The 18,110-nt window shown below is 49.1% G+C and overlaps 1 protein-coding gene across 5 annotated transcripts in view; it reads left to right on the plus strand.

Moving 5' to 3' along the window:
• NTM (neurotrimin) overlaps positions 1 to 18,110 on the plus strand; it is a 280,999-nt gene that overhangs the window by 191,211 nt on the left and 71,678 nt on the right. For all 5 annotated transcript variants that reach the window (XM_065417010.1, XM_065417011.1, XM_065417012.1 and 2 more), the window contains exon 3: positions 8,124 to 8,249. In XM_065417010.1, the coding sequence (XP_065273082.1) occupies positions 8,124 to 8,249 (126 nt within the window). The remainder of the gene's footprint in view (positions 1 to 8,123; positions 8,250 to 18,110) is intronic.

An 18,110-nucleotide genomic window follows, 5' to 3' on the forward strand; every position in this document is an offset into this window, starting at 1 on the left:
CACTATTTTTTTTCTATGGGTGCTCCAGCCCCAGAGCACCCACGGAGTCGGCACCTATGGATATGCCAAGAACTTGTGTGTGAATGGAAATGGAGGGAATTGGTTTGGATGCAGCTAGAAGGAACAGGATGGTTCTGGGGGCCAATAAAAGGATATAGGGCCTTTCATTTCTAGGTCACTGTGATGAGTCCAGGTTGGCAATCGCCAATAGGTGCTTTATATAGACTACAGCTGAGGTGGATAAGTATAAACTGGTATCAACTAGCCATGAATGGGGATAAACTAGCCATGAATAAATTGAGGCTAGAAATTAGAAGAAGGTTTTTAAGCATCAGAGGAGGGAGGGTCTAGCACCGCTTCCCAATAGGTGCAGGGGGGCTGGGGGAAAGAAAGGCAAACAACCTAACTAGTTTTAAGAAGGAGCTTGAAGAGTTTCTGGAGGGAGGTATATGACAGGGCTGCCTATGGGCTGTTACCATCTGAAGGCTGTTTGAAATGAGTTTGTTGGTTCTCAGTCCAGCCCACAACGCACAATGGTCTGTATCATAAAAACCAACCACACTCATTAATGCCCATGCTAGCAAGAAGTCACAGGTTTAAATGGGCCATATCTATGGATGGAGCTGACGTGCCCCCCCTCCCCATCACCATAGTATCTAAGCACCTAACAATTTCTAATGGCTCTTCCCTCACAACACCCATCTGAAGTAGTGCAGTGCTACAGATGGGGAACTGAGGCACAGAGAAACTAAGTGAGTTGCCCAAGGTCATGCAGGAAGTTTGTGTCAGAGATGGGAATTGAAGTCAGGTCTCCCAAAACCTAGATGAGTGCCCTAACTACTAGACCATCCTTCCTCTCTGGACACCCAACTCAAACTTCACCTTCCATAGAAACTAACCTTCCCCTTCAATCCCCTAGAGGGGGCGCCTCCCATTCAGGGGTAAGGGAGATGGACTGCTAGAGCCAGCTGTGCTTGCTGGCTCAGCAGGAAGCACTGGGATTTTCAGTATGCTCATGAAATATCTAGTCCAGTTGTGCAGACCCAGGAAGTTTGGATTGTTTGGCTCTGGCTGAGAGAAGAGGCTGAAATCTGGGGTCCTCGTCTGAGCCGAGCAGAGCTCGCCGATCTGAACTGAGGAGCGCAGTATGGACGCAAGTGAGAGTGAGCGCATCAGGAACCGACTGCGGCAAGGCGGGAAGGTGTGGCGGAGGAAATGAGCGAGGACATAATGCCAGGGGAAGGGATGGGCACCGTCAGCACAGCCCTCGAAGACGGGGATGATAGATGGGGAGATCATGATGATGGGGCGATGGCATGGACCGAATGAGGAGGCAGAGCCAGAGATGTTTATGCAAATACGGGAGGGCTATAAAAACAGGCTGGAACAGGGATCACAGAGGACATCAGTCACCCTGTTAATGACCGGGAGCGTGTCACCTGGGGAATGGCTCAGGAGGTACGTGCCTGCTAGTCCCAGTGTGTGGGGTGCAGGCACATCCGTATCTGAGCGTGGGTGTGTGCAGCCACAGAAGAAGGGACTGTACAATCCACCCAAAGCTGCATACGTGTGCTGCTGTGTATGTATGCCACGTGTGTCTGCAGGGGGTGGACATATGTCTGCGGGTAAGCGGATGTGGCATTTGGGTATGTGAATGGTACACATGTCGGGGCGTTTCTGTGTGAACAGATGTGCATATACCATTCGACACGCACATCACACAGATGCACACCCTCTATGCATATATATAATGTCTGTGTGCCATCTCTCTTAGCTAAATACTGTGTTTTCTACCCTGCTGAGTGTGTGGGCGAGAGGGATGAACACTGACCCTGGGACAAAGCCAGGGTATGTTCTGGGGACCCACAAAAGGGGCTGAATCAGCTCAGAACAAAATAAATACCTTTCACAGCGTCGTAGCAAAGAAAATGAGATCAGCAAAAGCACAGGCCCCGCTCTGGGGAAATCTGCACGCTGCAGACTGGCGCTGCCATGTTTAATCACCCCCGAGCAAGAGAGATGCCAGGAAGAAAAGGACTGGCAACAACGAGAGAATTCCCACCCGGGGTGCCTGGATTTATTTATTCGTCCTCATCTGGGTGCAGTTCTATCTGCATCTTCCATTCGGCTCGAGATTCCCCACCCCCACCCTTGGCTATAGAAATACTGGCCAAATAATAATGCATTTTAATATAGACATAATGGGATTACTACTGAATGTTAAATAATATCAGATTTATAATTATGGTCACTTATTTATTAAGGCTTTTCTCCCTTGTGTAGTAAAACCTTACTCTCTATCTCTTAAGTCTCAAGAAAGGCATTTTAAATAATTAATTCAATTAATTATTCAAACATTTAATTTGCATACAATAACTGTCGTGTTAAATCTGAACATTGCATATATAATTGAAAGGGTAACTAAAGGCTCCTCTACCCCGTCACTCTCATTTTCTTCCCCACGTACTCCAGTGTCACTTCTGCCTTGCTCCAGCTGACATTGATTGGGGCAAATCTTTTCATTCCTCGGGCACCCTTAGATTCCTCCCAACCCCTTCCTAAGATGTGGGCGTGGGTGTGGGCTTATTGCCAGTTGGTGCATAAGAGACTAACGATTGCAGCTCATGTAGCTAAGTGGATTTATGTGCAAAGATCAGAAAGTGCTTAATCAACTGATCATATATTATTATAAGCAAGGCCAAAACTATCCCAGGCCTCCAAACAAATCTAACAGCTAATACAGTGGTAAGATAGAGAATGCAAGTGCTCCCGAGTCAGTAACAGCAGAGTTGAAAGATTAACTTTAACCCTGCCTTCTAATAATTGTGTTTTAAAATGTGGCTACTCTTTACATTTGTCAGTTGATGTAATACAACCTGGAGTATCTAATGCAAACGTACGTGTTGCTAAGTGATGATACAGTAAGTAGCATCTTCAGACCTCACGTGACTTTTAAGCCTAAGTGAGATCTACAAAACAAGCCAAGTTTGATGAAAATGGATTCAGTAGTTTTAAACTCATGAATGGCCCAGAGCTGCATTAGAAAGGAAGTATGGACTTAGGATAAGGCACTGCACTTATATTTGTGCTCAATTGCTGCCTCTTCTTGTATGACCTTGAGCAAGTCCCTTGATCTCTCTGTGCTTCAGGTCCCCCTCTGTAATGTGGGGATAATAAATATTTCCTTTGTCTGTCTTGTCTATTGAGACTGTAAGCTCTTTGGGGCAGCGACTGTCTCTTATTGTATTTACGTACAGCTCCTAGCACAGTGTGGCTCCAGTCTTGGTCGGGGCCTTATTATGGCGTCAGCACATAATGTTGCCAGTATCCTTGGCTCCAGCCCTTCCTGCCTCCCTCTGGGTCTTCCGTACCTCAGCCCTCTGGCCAAGTCACGGAACAGCTCCTTCCTTCTGAGGTACGCAGAGTCCCATCTCCTGTGGCTCAGCTGTCCAGCCTGAGCCAGCCCCAAACTGCTGGGCCTCTCCAATCCATCAGCTTTCTTCACCAAGCTAACAACTGGAGGTTCCCTAGTGTGTCCCTTTCCCAGGGCTCTGAATTTCTTTCTTCAGGGCTCTCCCAGTCACCTCCAAGCCCCAACTCACGGCTCCTCCCCTACAGAAGCCCGTGTGCTTCCTGTGGGTTCTCCCTAGCCTGTAGCCCCATGCCTTCCCCAAGGAGAGCACTCTTCCTTCCTCTCACCTGGCATTGCCAGTCCTATCTGAGCAGCTCCCTACATATACTGTTCTGGCACTCTTCTTGTAGAACTCAGATGTTCTCATGCTGATTGGCTAACAATGGGAGTGGCGCCAGGGTTTTTGCCGCCCTAGGCGGCAGCGCTCCTCCTCTGAGCATTCGGCGGCGGGGATCCTTCTGCTCTGTGTCTTTGGGACACTTCGGCAGCGGGTCCTGGAGCGAGTGAAGGACCCACCGCCAAATTTCCTCCAAAGACCCGGAGCGGAAGGACCCCCCCACCGCCGAATTTCCGCCGAGGGCAGCAAAATGCCGCCCCCAAATCCTGCTGCCCTAGGTGACCGCCTAGGGTCGCCTAGTGGAAGCGCCGGCCCTAGCTAACAAGCCAGCACCTGGAGCACCTACCTGCTTACAGGTTCAGCATGGTCCTGATTCTCCATGAAGGGCCACTGGCCCGAGGACATGCCTATCGGTGTAACTGTCATACAGCTAATAATGAATATAATTCCATCTCCTCCAGTAGGCAGAACTGCTAGCAGCACAGCATGCCTTAGCACCAAGGGGAACACACAAGGTTACATCTGCAGTGGAGCTGGAGGTGGAATTTCCAGCTCGGAAAATTGTACCTACACTGGACCCAATTGACTGGCTAGTCACTCAAGTATACGCCTGGGGTTTTGGATGGGATCATACTTAGGGCAGCCAGCCCATCCTGCTGCTTGCGCTGCTTTGGCTACCCTTCTACTATCAGTGCACTAACTCGATCAGAGCTAGGGTGAGTCTATCTACCCGAGCTGGAAATGGCACCAGCAGCTCAAAGTGTAGACGTACCCGCAGTCCAGTTAGACTGGCTCTTAGCAAGAGCTGAGATGACTCACCTAAATGTATGTACAGTTCATCCATTATCATCTTCGTGCACTGCCCCAGGAGCTCTTCCATTCTGCCTGCATTTGTTCTGCTGTTGTCCTCCGGTGTATGATTAGCAGATTAGCCGTTGTGTCCAAAGTAGGGAAAATGAACTCCCAGCAGTCCTTCACATCACAGGGTAATTCATTACCCACCTTGATTTCCACTTAAAATGTACTTTAAATATATTTCCAGCCACTAACCCTTAATCACACTGGCATTCACAAAAAAGCCCATCTTTTTATTTTATTTTATTTTATTTCATTTTATTGCCCGGGGCTAGCATGACATAATCCCTTCCAGGCTGTCTTGGAGTGCTTTACGGATCAATAAATTACTTACCCTGTGTGGCAGAGGCAATATGTGCGAGGAAAGCCACTGCAGTTGTTCTTTTTCAGCCAGTCCCCTGGAAAGGTCTATGTGCATACCAGCTAATCGTGCATGCGTGAGAATCCAAAGAGATGGAGGCGGTGTATTATAGCAGAGGGGATGCTGTAGCCCATGGCTGTCTTGCCTGGGTGAGAGTCAAGAATGGGAGTAGCAGTGGTTCTTTACATTATTCGTGGATTTTCAGCTGGCATCAATAACATAGCTCCGCTGAAGTTAATAGAGCTATGCTGCTCTACAACAGCTGAGAATCTGGCCTTACATTTCCTCTTCTGGAAAAGACCTGTAGAAAATACAATAATGATGACGAAACCTTGAGGGTTCTATGCAAAGTATTCAGAACACCTATGGAATGTATAGAATCCTTTCTATAGGTTATTTTTTTAACCTATAAAATTCCATAGCAGGAACCGAGTTTTCTATTAAATGCAATAGGATGGTCCAATGAAACAGAAAGGGGATTATTTTCTATTCAGTTCTACAGGACTATTTTCATGAAGGTTAATAGAGAGTTTGTCTCGCAGAGACCTCCTCTCCCTTCGGAGACCACACAGATCACATCCCATCCCCTGCTCACATGGCAATGTGACATTGGGGAAGGCTTTAGCTCTTTTCTTTCAACTGTATTTAGTGCACGGAGCACTGAGCCCCTTTGAAATACGTCTCATCATGCTGTTTCCTTTTGCTCTTCATTTCATTTCTGTTCTGCTCCTTCTTCTCTCCTCCTGCTCATGCGTCCTTGTTGACAGGACTCCCTATTCCCCTGTATGTGTTGTGACAAAGTTCCTCCTCTATCCTGGTGGGTCCTGCGCTTATTGGCGGATTTTCTTGCCTCAGAGATTCACCATGTGGGTTGGGGAACAGCCCAGAGACCTTCCCCTCTGGAAGAACCCACAGTCCAGGTCAATTGGGAGGTTTGGGGGGAACCCGGGCCCGCCCTCTACTCCGGGTTCCAGCCCAGGGCCCTGTGGACTGCAGCTGTCTATAGTGCCTCCTGTAACAGCTGCATGACAGCTACAACTCCCTGGGCTACTTCCCCATGGCCTCCTCCAAACACCTTCCTTATTCTCACCACAGGACCTTCCTCCTGGTGTCTGATAACGCTTGTGCTCCTCAGTCCTCCAGCAGCACACCCACTCACTCTCAGCTCCTTGCGCCTCTTGCTCCCAGCTCCTCACACTCGCACCACAAACTGAAGTGAGCTCCTTTTAAAACCCAAGTGCCCTGATTAGCCTGCCTTAATTGATCCTAGCAGCTTCTTCTTAATTGGCTCCAGGTGTCCTAATTAGCCTGCCTGCCTTAACTGGTTCTAGCAGGTTCCTAATTACTCTTGTGCAGCCCCTGCTCTGGACACTCAGGGAACAGAAAACTACTAATCCAGTGACCAGTATATTTGCCCTCTACCAGACTCCTGTACCCCACTGGTCTGGGTCTGTCACAGTGTCTATAGCCCCCGATGGCCAAGGTGGAGTCTGCTCTGCCAGGCAGCTTTGGCCAAGGAAAGGCATACGCAGGAACACAACAGGGAAACTCCCTTCCACCTCAGGAACACCTGTTCCAAACCCTCCAGAGTAAACATGCTCATCAGAATAGTACAACGGACATAAGAAAGGGAAATATTTATTTACAGAGGGATGGATGGAGAAAAACACCGGGGGAGAAGATAGGGGGAGTGGCAAAACAGGATTACATCCAACACGAGGACCCATGGACCCAGTGCTACCACAGTATACAAGGATAGATGCCAAGAGCTATGTGTCTAGACTCAGAGGTCAAGAATACCGGGCAGAGTTCCAGTCCATCAGTGAGCCATGGGTGCAGAGCCAACGCTAGGTGTAAGCAGACTAAGCAATGGCTTAGGACCCCACGCAGCTCAAGGGGGCCCCCTATTCACTTTTCATTATGTGTTGTGGGGATGGGGGGAGAGGCCAAAAGTATTCTTGCTTAGGGCCCCCAATGGACTAGCACTGCCTCTGCTTGGGTGCTCCTGGTCGTCTTCAGCGCCCGTCCGCTTTCAACAACCAACCCGTCCGGTGTTCTGCTGCTCTCCACAAACCCACACAGAGTAGCAACCCCCCTCTTAGCTATCTACAGCCTCCCTCCGTATTCCCCATGTGAAGTCAGAAGCACCAGTACTCACAGCCCCATACAGTTCTGGTCAAAGATGGCTCCGGTTTATGCTTCTCAGGTGATTCCTTCCTGGCACAGTGCTTCTCCTGGCTCCCATCTTGGGATGTCCCCAGTGAGCCACTCTGTCCCTCCCAGGCTTCGAGCTGGTTCTCGCCTGCTTTGCTGTGCGAGGGCTTACTCGCTGTAGGCCCTCTTGTCTGGAGCTACAGACACCCCCAGGTCCCTCTCACGCTCCTTCTCTCGACTCCCCTCCCCTCAGAACAACCTAGCCTTGCACTGCCTCAGGACGAGGTTTTAAAGGGGCTGTGCTCTCTACACCCCAAGGGGTTACACATCCTACCCTGGACATGTTGCCCAACCATCTGGTTCTCTTCTCCCCCACTCCTTCCCTGGACATTGGTGAAGAGCAGCACGAGTGGATCTCATCCCTGAGGGCACCACTGTTTTCTTTTCTGTGTAGTGGCAGCTCATGGAGGCAGCTAGGCTGGCTCTTTCTCCTGGCTTCCAGCTTCTTTCACAGGCCTCCAGAATCTTCTTCATGACCTAGAGGCAGCTGCAAACAAGGGGCTTGAATCAGCACCACGTGATGAGTGAGCTCTGGGCACCCCACCAGCGAGAGCTCCACCGGCCCCAGTTTGGGAACGCCTGGCAGAGAGGGTGTTTTCCTCCAGTTAATCCTCTCGAGGACATGATTCCAGTGGAAACGGAGTGGGGAGTAGGTTAAGGAGGGATTTGGGGGTAAGCAGCCTGTATATCTGGGAAGGAAGTGGGGGATGGGGGAATGTCACCTCCAAGTCCTTCACTTCCATGTTACATGGGGCTGATGGGCTGTTGCTTAGCTGGTAATTGTGAGATGGGGAGAATCCACCTACACATGCAGCTGTTCATCCACAACTACACACACAAACTCCCCCCCACACACACACACACACAAAACACCTGGAGAATTAGAGTGAAACAGTCCAATCGGAACCTGCTGCCTCCTCACTTTTCCCTGTATGTCGTTCCAGTGTCTCCCAAAATTGTTGAGATCTCTTCCGATATCTCCATCAACGAAGGCGGCAACATCAGCCTCACCTGTATAGCCACGGGCAGACCGGATCCTACAATCACCTGGAGGCACATCTCCCCCAAAGGTAAGATGGCCACATGCAGCCTCATGCATTCCTAGTGCTATCCCTGCAGTAGGGGCTTAGGGGCACCAGCCATTCCCACTCACAAAGACGGATGTGATGCACGCTGCAAGGAGGGGACTCCGGATGGAGGCTGGAATTTTGGCCTCAGAGTATCTGCAGTTCTGCTTGATGGCCTGGAAGGACGACTCCATCCTTCCCTGCCCCAGGAATTGATCCCGAGAGCACAAATGGTTTTAGACTGTGTGCTGAAGAGAGGATTCAGGGCTAACATGGCACGAATTCTCAGTTGTGTTTGTAAAGACCCTGCACTAAGTGCGAGTTTGTTTTTTTATCATGATCGTGGGTTGAATGCTTTAATCAGACTAGTGTGATAACGGGAGATCTTAGCGAGTGCAAGTTCGATCAAGGGCAACATTTTGTTTTTGTGTAGGACCTATACAAAACACCATTTTAAAAAATGCAGTATTAAAAGTTACCATTGGGATGTCCATATTGGTGCCAATGAGAGCTGGAAATAGCAGTGCAAAAAGAAAGAAAACGACTAAACAGATTGCATGAATTGCCATCTCTCGTTAATTAATAAACAACAGAGGCCTGTAACAGTGTGGATTGGATTGCTGGAGAGTTAATTCCTATAGGCACAAATTCAGTGATGTCTGATCACATTTCAAAATACTTTCCCTGTGATTTTATTTAATTTCACTTTGCGTTGTGCGATCTCCAGCGTTTCTCAGATGCTGTTGAACCAAGCGGTTAGGATCGGTTAGACTAGGATGATGACTGGAAGGCTTTGAGTACTGGGGTTCTGGTTGCAGTGCCCGCCAGCCTGCTGACAGGTTAGATCAGTGCAGGGTCTGATTGTCTGTGATATCGGCAGCTCTCTGCCCTCACCCTGCATGGAGTGAAAGAATCTCAGGGCTGAATGTATCTATTAGACAAACGTAACTCCCCTGAGAAACATACCCATTTGCCCCATTGTTCCCCTGTCTAAGTCCATGCTAATCACTGCAGTGTCAGAGTGCGACCCCAGCGCTCTCAGCCGACCCCAGTGCTTTCTGCGGCTGCTGGGCCAACTCATTAATCCCCGTGGACTGAGAGGGACGGAGCAGGGACCCCGACACCTCACTCCATTCCTTTCCTGTCACTTACAATGGGCACCTTTCGAACGGGTCTGTTACAAAACCCAGCCTTCCCTGTGTGCGTTGGCCTCTCTGCTTGAGATGGATGCACCCCGCGTGGGCCAAGCTGCTGAGCGGGCCCTTCATGTGGGTGATTGATAAAGTCCGTGCCACCGATCTCTGTGTGCTCCCTCCCATAGCTGAGCATCTAATGGGACTGGATCAAGGTTACTGCCAGTGCATCTATCACCATCAGCGAGCGTTTATGGTAGGGCATCTCTGCACTGATCCATTTGCTCCCACTCCATAGCCATTCATCTTCTTTCTTGCTTGCTTGCTTGCTTGCTTTCTTCTCCCTCCCCCCCAAACCCCTTTCGCTCTATTCCCCATACTCCCGTCCCCGTCTCTGAGGTTCTGCCACGGCTGGCTTTCAGAGGGGCTGTTATCTCTGTGTGCTGCCATCCAGCAGATTTCTTTCCCCAGGGGAGCTTTACCTGTGCTTGAACCAGATGTTTCCATTTTACTTCGGTTTTAGCTGCTATGGAAACTGAGGATGCACCAAGGGGAGAGGAGTGAGCTAATCAGAAATTACCTGTGGAGTTGGATAATTTACAACAGTAGCTGTTACCAGATTTCTGGCCCAGATTAGAGATTCTGCATTTGAAACCCAATAGAACTAATCACCGCACAAACTGCATGGGGCTGGGCTCTCGCTAGCTGGGAGTGCCAAGCTCAGAGTTGGCACAGGGCAGCTCCGATGCCTGCCTACCTACCTATTTATTGCCAGACATGCCATCTCTCTCGCTCGCTCGCTAGCTAAGTAGCTATGACTGCATTTGATCTGTCCTCTGTCTCTCAGTGTCTTCTCCACCCACACCCACCGTACCATCTCAGCACCTTTACAGTAGCTGGGGGTGGGGGCATCTATCTGTGAGTTGATTATTTGGCTGTCGTCTGTCTATGTTTGGGCATCCTGAGACCTCAAAGTGTGCTACATGCCATGAAAACTCCCCAGCTTTGTTAATCCCAAGCAAATGCATTTTGACATGGTTCTGTAAAGAGCCTGACAGGGGAGCCTTCTAAGAGGCAGTGTGGTCCGAGGAGCAGGGAGGGGACTGTAACCCATGTATCTGGCTCTGCCAATTATTCCCCAATGACCTTGGATGAATCACTTCCCACCCCCATGCCTCAGTTTCCCTCAGCTGGATTCTCTGCAGTGGAGGCAGTGGTGAAAAGGGGCCACAGGGAGTTGGTTATAGGTCCCTGGTCCCATGGTTTCCAGCCCCTGCATACATGTGAGTGGCTAATGAGCATTTGTAACCTGCGCCATCAGTGTGAGGTGACCACCCTTTATGCCAGGGCTGAGGCAGGGATGGCCGGTAGCTGGTGTGGAAGCTGGTTCCGCTGCCTTTCCCTGCAGGAGCTAACCTGTGTAATGTAAATTTTCTGCTGCTGTTTTCTAGCCACTTTAAGTCCAGTGACTCATCGTCCACCCCCCCCCCCATCAGCTCCTTCCTGTCCACCCCCAGCTCCTGTGACACCAGAGGAGTCCTTGGTACCTGATTTCTAGCAGCCTGCATTGCTCTGGTATAGTGTGATCTATATGCAGCAGCTTGCACTCATAAACCCCTCTGAATGCATGGTCTTATGGGAGCTGCATTCACACCACTTGTTTTGGGGGGGAGGGGGGAGGGGATGCTTTTCTGGTGCTGACCAGGTTACTACTTGTGTGTGGGGGGGGAGGCATTATTTCTACCATTTAACTCTTTTGCTAAGAGCTGGAGCAGGTGAATTTCCTGCTGACGCCGTCTCTGTCACTGAGTCACAGGGGCTTTGAGTGATCTCTTCTGTGTCTGTGGCTGAATGCTTAAGGCCTTTGGGGAGTTTCCCTGAAGGAGCCGCCTGCCGTTCCTTTGCACATGTCTCCATTCACGGGGAGCTCTCTTTCCAAATTCCTCTTGCCGTGAACAAAAAAAAATAGGATCACTGCGGCAAACGGCTTTTGAAAAGAGCTGTATAAAGCCTATTCCAGTTTAGCCAAGATCTGATTTCATAACACACGTCCTTTCTCTCTGTCTCCACCTCCCTCTCTCTGTTTTGCTGATATACTTAAACCCGGGCCCCCAGTTACTCCAGTCCTGGACTCCCCTCTCAGCTCTGTTGATGCACTCCAGTCCTGATCTGCACCACCCCTTTTGCTGTTCCAGCCCTGGGACTCTCATAAAACTCTGCCGATGCACCTCTCTCCTGACGAGCAGTCTGCTCTGTTCTCCCGGTTCTGAGACCCCCTTGCATCTCTGCCGATGCACCTCACTCTTGACCTGCAGCAACTCCCCCCATCTTTTTCTTCTGCATCACAGCATATTATTCCAGCCAGACACCTCTGGTAAAACTTAAATAGCAAATACAGCCATCCAACTGGGTCGAGGAAGAGCAGGTGCTTCAGTCTTCTGGAGTCTGGTGGAGCGGGGAAGAGGCTCTGTGCAATTGCTTAATGCAGAGATCCAAGAGTGTTGTGACTCCTACCCCAATCTTTGGTGCATCTCCGCTGAGAAGTCCCCTCCAGCCATCAAATGGGGCCTGGAGGCTCTAAAGGGCAGTTGAAGTTCTGCCAGACCCACCAGGCACTTTGCCTTCAAATATCAGTTCAGCAAAAAGGTGTCAGGAGGCCACGCTTTGGCATCTGGTGGGCTGACACCAGCACCCTGGCCGTCAGCGCCGGTGTCAGAGCCTACGAGGCACTGAGATCATTAGGATGGCAGTCAGGAGAAGCTTTTCCAGCTGCATGAAGTGAGGAAGCAGGAGAGGGAGAAAGACAATGAAGGTCAAGAAATAACACTCTGTGTGGGAGGCAGCAGCATCCTTCCCGAGAAACCACTCCCACTGCAAAAGAGCCTTCTTGTGTCACTTGCCCTCGGGGTGCTTTAGAGGTGCTCTAAATTGGCTGATTTTGGAGGCAGATCTTGCAATCTGCTAATTACCAGAGATGGGTGAAGTTCACATTTCACAGCGTAGAATACATTTGGCTTCTCCCTGAACTGAAAATCCAGCTCTGATGCAGTTCAGATGCCAACCCAAGTCGCACAGCTGGGCCCCTGCTCCCCAAAAGGGATGGAGTCCAAACGCTCAGGGTTTTGCCCAGGAGCCAGATTTTGGGGTTCCAGCCTATGACTGCTGCTTCCATCTTTCATAAGAACATATGAACAGCCATACTGGGTCAGACCAATGCTCCAGCTAGCCCAGTATCCTGTCTCCAATAGCGGCCAGTGCCAGATGTTTCAAAGGGAATGAACAGAACAGGGCAATTTCTAGTGATCCGTCCCGTCGTCCCGTTCCACCGTCTGGCAGTTGGAGGTTTAGGGGTTGTGTCTCTAACCATCTTGGCTAATGGATTGGATTGGCGATCCCTCGATTTGAGGACGATCTCTACCACAGATTTACATATGGGTCCTGAGATGACTCAGGAGTCCGATCCTGGAACTGCAAATCCGCCCACAGTAGGTACACATTTCATAGCAGGCCAGCTGCTTGCAGGGAGAAAGTTCTTTCTTTTTCCTTCCTTCTCTCTCTCTTTTCAGCTTCGAAGGCAAGGCACTTCTCCTCAAAGCGGGCCATTGCCTGATGGAGGATATGGCTCCATTGGGGTCGGTTGATGGCTTGCTCCTCTCAGCTTGTGATGTCCACATTAGTTTTCTTAAGATACGCTTTCAGTGTGTCTTTGCAGCGCTTCCTCTGACCACCACGGGATCTCTGACCATGGGTGAGCTGAGAGTAGAGGACTTGTTTTGGGAGGTGAGTGTCTGGCATCTGCAAACAGTGTCCAGCCCAGCGAAGTTGGTGCATGAGGACCATTGCTTCAATGCTGGTGACATTGGCTTCAGCGAGGATGCTGGCGTTAGTGCGGCGATCTTGACACAAAGGATCTTCAGGAGGCATCATTGGTGGTACCTCTCCAAGCTCTTGAGGTGCTGTCAATAGGTCACCCAGGTTATGCATCCATAGAGGAGTGTAGGAACAATTTTCTTGTAGACCTGGATCTTGGTGTCCTGCTGTAGGTCACAGTCCGTGAAAATGCGTCGGAGCAATTTCCCAAAGGAAGCACTTGCGTGCTGGATCTCACTGTCAATTTTTGCATTTTGATAAAGTTGGCTACCGAGGTAGCAAAAGTGCTCAACTGTCTCCAAAGTCTGACCCTCAATGGTGATTTGTGGTGGGTCACGTGCAAGGCCTGAAGCAGGTTGATAGAGCACTTTAGTCTTCTCCATATTGAGTGAGAGTCCTAGGCTTCAGTAAGCCTGGGACTTGGCTAATAGCCATTGATGGATCTGTCCTCCATGAACTTATCTAATTCTTTCTGGAACCTAGTTATACTTCTGGTCTTCACAACATCCCCTGATAAGTTCCACAGGTTGCCTTTGTGTTCTATGAAGAAGTGCTTCCTTTTGTTTGTTTTAAACCTGCTGCCTGTGCATTTCATCAGGTACCCCCTAATTCTTGTGTTATGTGAAGGGATAAATAACACTTCCCTATCTACTTTCTCCACACCATTCAAGATTGTATTCACTGTTAGCAAATTCCCCCATTCCTTAGTCGTCTCTTTTCTAAGCTGAATGGTCCCAGTCTTTTTAATCTCCCCTCATATGAAAGCTGTTCCATACCCCTAATCATTTTTCTTGCCCTTCTCTCTACTTTTTCCAATTCTAATATATCTTTTTTGAGACAGGGCAACCAGAACTTCACACAGTATTCAAGGTGTGGGCGTATCATGGATTTAATAGTGTCATTATAATATTTTCTGTCTTATTATCTATCCCTTTCCTAATAATTCCTAACATTGTTAGCTTTTTTGACTGCTGCTGCACACATAGCAGATGTTTTGAGAGAACTATCCACAATGACTCCAAGATCTCTTTCTTGAGTGGTAACAGCTAATTTAGACTCCATCATTTTGTATGGATAGTTAGGATTATGTTTTCCAATGTGCATTACTTTGCATTTATCAATATTGTATTTCATCTGCCGTCTTGTTGCCCAGTCACCCAGTTTGGTGAGATCCCTTGTAACTCTTTACAGTCAGCTTTGGACTTAAATATCTTTAGTAATTTAGTATAACTTGCAAACTTTGTCACCTCACAGTTTACCTACCTCCTTTTCCAGATCATTTATGAATACATTGAACAGCACTGATCCCAGTCCAGATCCTTGGGGGACCCTGCTATTTGCCACTTTCCATTGTGAAAACCGTCCATTTATTCTTACCCTGTTTCCTGTCTTTTACTGATCCATGAGAGGACCTTCCCTCTTATCCCAAACTGGGATACAATATCCCATACCGTCAGGTTACGGTCACTCAAGTGTTTCCGTGGTTACTGGCCTTTTACTTTTTTTGGGGGTAAATCGAATGTTGTCATGGTGACAGCAGTATTGTCAAGTGCGTGTCAGCAGACCCATGCCAGAATCTCTTGGCTATGCAAGAGTACAGCTTCATGAGCTGTGGGGGACAAGAGAACCACGGAAGTGAAGAGAGCTGTCGCTCTTATAGAGTGAGAGGCGACACTGCTGGTGAACCCGGGGGCACCTATCCATGGAGACGATAGAAATCAGACTCATCTTTCAAACAGGTGGCATTTGTGGGGATCCGAGGCGTGTGCTCAGGTTCCGTGTGCATAGGGCTCTAATGCAGGGATCTCGTCTCATGGGTCCATTCCAGGTCCAAGGCTTGATGGGGCTCCTTCGTAGAAAGATTGCCATTTAGCATGATGGATTCCAGTGTCAGGGGCCAGAATAATGACTGTCAGGGTAACGCGGCATCCTGATGTAGGGCTGAGGCTGTGATTATTAATAACACGCCAGTTCACAATGGCTTTGCTCACGGAAAATGCCTGTTTCATTCAATGAACCTTGAAGTTTGCCTCAATGGGGAGGATTAGAGATGGTATTTGGGCAGGGTTCACAGCTGAGTTTCAGCGGTGGAGTATTGTTAACATCACCATGAACCAGGGTGACCTTTGGGCCAGACTTCATCAGCTGTTTGTAGAAGAGAGGAAGGGTGGTCCAGTGGTTAGGACAGTCACCTAGGACCTGGAGAGACCAGAATTCATTTCACGGCTGTGCTGTGGACTTCCTGGGTGGCCATGGGCAAGTCAGTTAGTCTGTCCATGCTTCAGTTCCCGATCTGTAAAATGGGTGCACTAGCACAGCCTCTCTCACAGGGCTGATATTAATATAAATACAATAGAGGTTGGCAGGTGCTCAGACACAGCAGGAATGGTGTCCAGATCAGTATCTAAGATAGATGAGATTTTGGCCCAAAAATGGCAGAGGTCTCATGAGATCCTCTGCCCATACTTGCAACAGCAGCGAAGCTGGGAGTAGACTCCAGGCTTCTTGACTCCCAGCCCAGCCCAGCGCCCTGTCCACTACATCAAGGCAGTTCTCTATAACTCTGGGCAGGGCTTAAAAGCAAGGCGGGGAATCTTGAGATGAATGAGTTGGTGGATTGGAAGTGGATTGGTTCAGTCTACTTGGTCTGTGAGAGCAGTATGGAGCTGGGCCGCGGGGCGGTCGGGGTGTTCCAGGGAGCTGGGCAGCGGGTCATCACTGGGCTCCAGGGTGGTCAGGGCTTTGTAGGGAGCTGGGCCACAGAGCGATGCGGGAGAGAGGGGGTCGTGGGGAGCTGGGCCACGGGGAGGTCGGAGGCATCACGGGGCCCTGGGCCGTGGGGTGGTCCAGGTGCCTTTCACCTGCTGTGGTTCTATCCATGATGCTCTCCTGATAAACACGCCTTCTTTTGGAAAGGAAACCTTTCTGCCCGCTCTCCCCAGACCAGGCTAAAAGCCGGGAGAGAGAAAGGTCCATTCTGATGTGCCATTCCCCCCCCACCACACACACACACACACCACACTCCATCAGCGATGTAGCGAGAAGCAGCACATGCCAGCGAGGCAGCCAGGAGGCTCACAGCGGTGTCCCTGTTCCTGATAATGCGCGCGCACAAAGAGAATGAGAAACTTCACGTTGTGGTGTTGTCACTCTAGCCCTGTCTCGCCTTGTGAGCCTGTGGTGCATTCAGCCCATTAAAGCCATTACAATTCAAAGAATTGTAACCCCCCTGCCGAGCACATAGAGCAGAGTCAGGTGCAATGCAGAGGACTCGGAGAGGCTGATGTGAGGGGCTTGGCCATGGGAGGACATGTGGTGGGTGGGAAAAGCTTTAAAAAAATCCCCTTGCATTGTGGAAACTGGAATTGATCAGGGGATCTGTCTGTCTATCCTAACTTATCTGTCTGTGCATCTCATCAGTCAGTCTGACTGCATCTATAGCGCTTATCACTGTGGGACCCATCCATTGCTGAGTGGGACGATCACTAGGGAAAGAGATTGCCTTTTAAACAATAATATATCTAGCCCTGCAACAATTGTCTAAGCAATTTGCCAAGCAGAACCCACCTCTTTAAGGTCAGTTCTCCAGACCAGGCCAACTCAGCTCTCCAGAAAGACCCGTTTTGAGGCCTCAGAGACATTCACAGCAGATGTTGCCCCCTAAGCCAAGTACGTTCAGTGTCTCTGGTTCTCGTGGCACTTTGGGTAGAAATGGATGTGCTTCATTGAGAGAGTCAAGGAAATAGATGACACGGGAGCTGAGACAGTGGTTGACAGATGAATTGGGTTACTGATGGTCAGGGTAATAGAAAGGTTTTTTTAAAGCAATGGTGAAATAGACTGATGAGTTGAGGTGTTCAGGCAGGGAAATAGGAAACCCAATTGCTGTCTAACTCAAAAAGAGACAGTTTGGTCATACTTTATATTAAGGTGGTTCTTATAAAGGGTTAATAAATGGCTAATAGACATTTTAATAAATGATGAATCAGTTGTTACAGATTGTTCTAGAGTCCAACGGGTCGATAGGTTATGCATAATCGTGACATCTAATCATTTTTAACATCTTCTACTGATGCTTCTGAGTGTCCTGAAACCATGCCACTCATGTCTGTAACATGCTTGTACCATCTAGTTATCACTTATTAACCCCTTTTCCAACCATTTAGACAGGGAACCTTAATATAAAGTTTTGACCAAACATTCCAGCGAAATAAACACCCCAGTCAGAAGGGTTTGGATGCTTTGGTCCAGAGGATTTTGGTCCAAAGGACTCTAGACTCCAGAGATGGGGAGTTGGGACTCCTGGGTTTTATTCCAGGCTGTTTCATTGTTCTTTTTGAATGCAGTCATGCTGTCTCACCCTTGTACTCCAGTGACAGGCACTTTGTAGGGTATGTACATTAGGGGAGGTTTCTGTAGTCTATAAAACTCACTGTGTTGCATCTGGTATGATTAAGTGAGTGAATGTGATGCGAATAGAGTATGTAAGATCATCTTGCCTTGGTCTGTTTTGTTTTCCTCCTTCTTCTTTCTTCCCTCTGCTTTATGTCTGTCTATGCGGCAGCACGTTTCTGGTCAAGTTCCTTTCAAGAATCAAATAAGCACCAGTGAGTCCTGACATCTGGCACTCAGTTGGATTGTCTTAACAATTGGCCAGAAATGATAGGAGCTAGAGGGCCTGGTTTCCTTCCGAAAGGCCAGATGAGCCTTGTTGAGGAAAGCAGCGTAAAGCACCAGATAAAAACAGCTCAACTGAATTTATGGGGTGATTGAAACATTGGCAGATACCAGCCTCTTGAACCCATGTGCTGGGGCAATAGAAGCTTCGGGAGCTGGGGCTTGAATTTTTCCTTTGGGGTGG

This window comes from Emys orbicularis, chromosome 15, assembly GCF_028017835.1.
Source record: "Emys orbicularis isolate rEmyOrb1 chromosome 15, rEmyOrb1.hap1, whole genome shotgun sequence".
Lineage (NCBI taxonomy): Eukaryota > Metazoa > Chordata > Testudines > Emydidae > Emys > Emys orbicularis.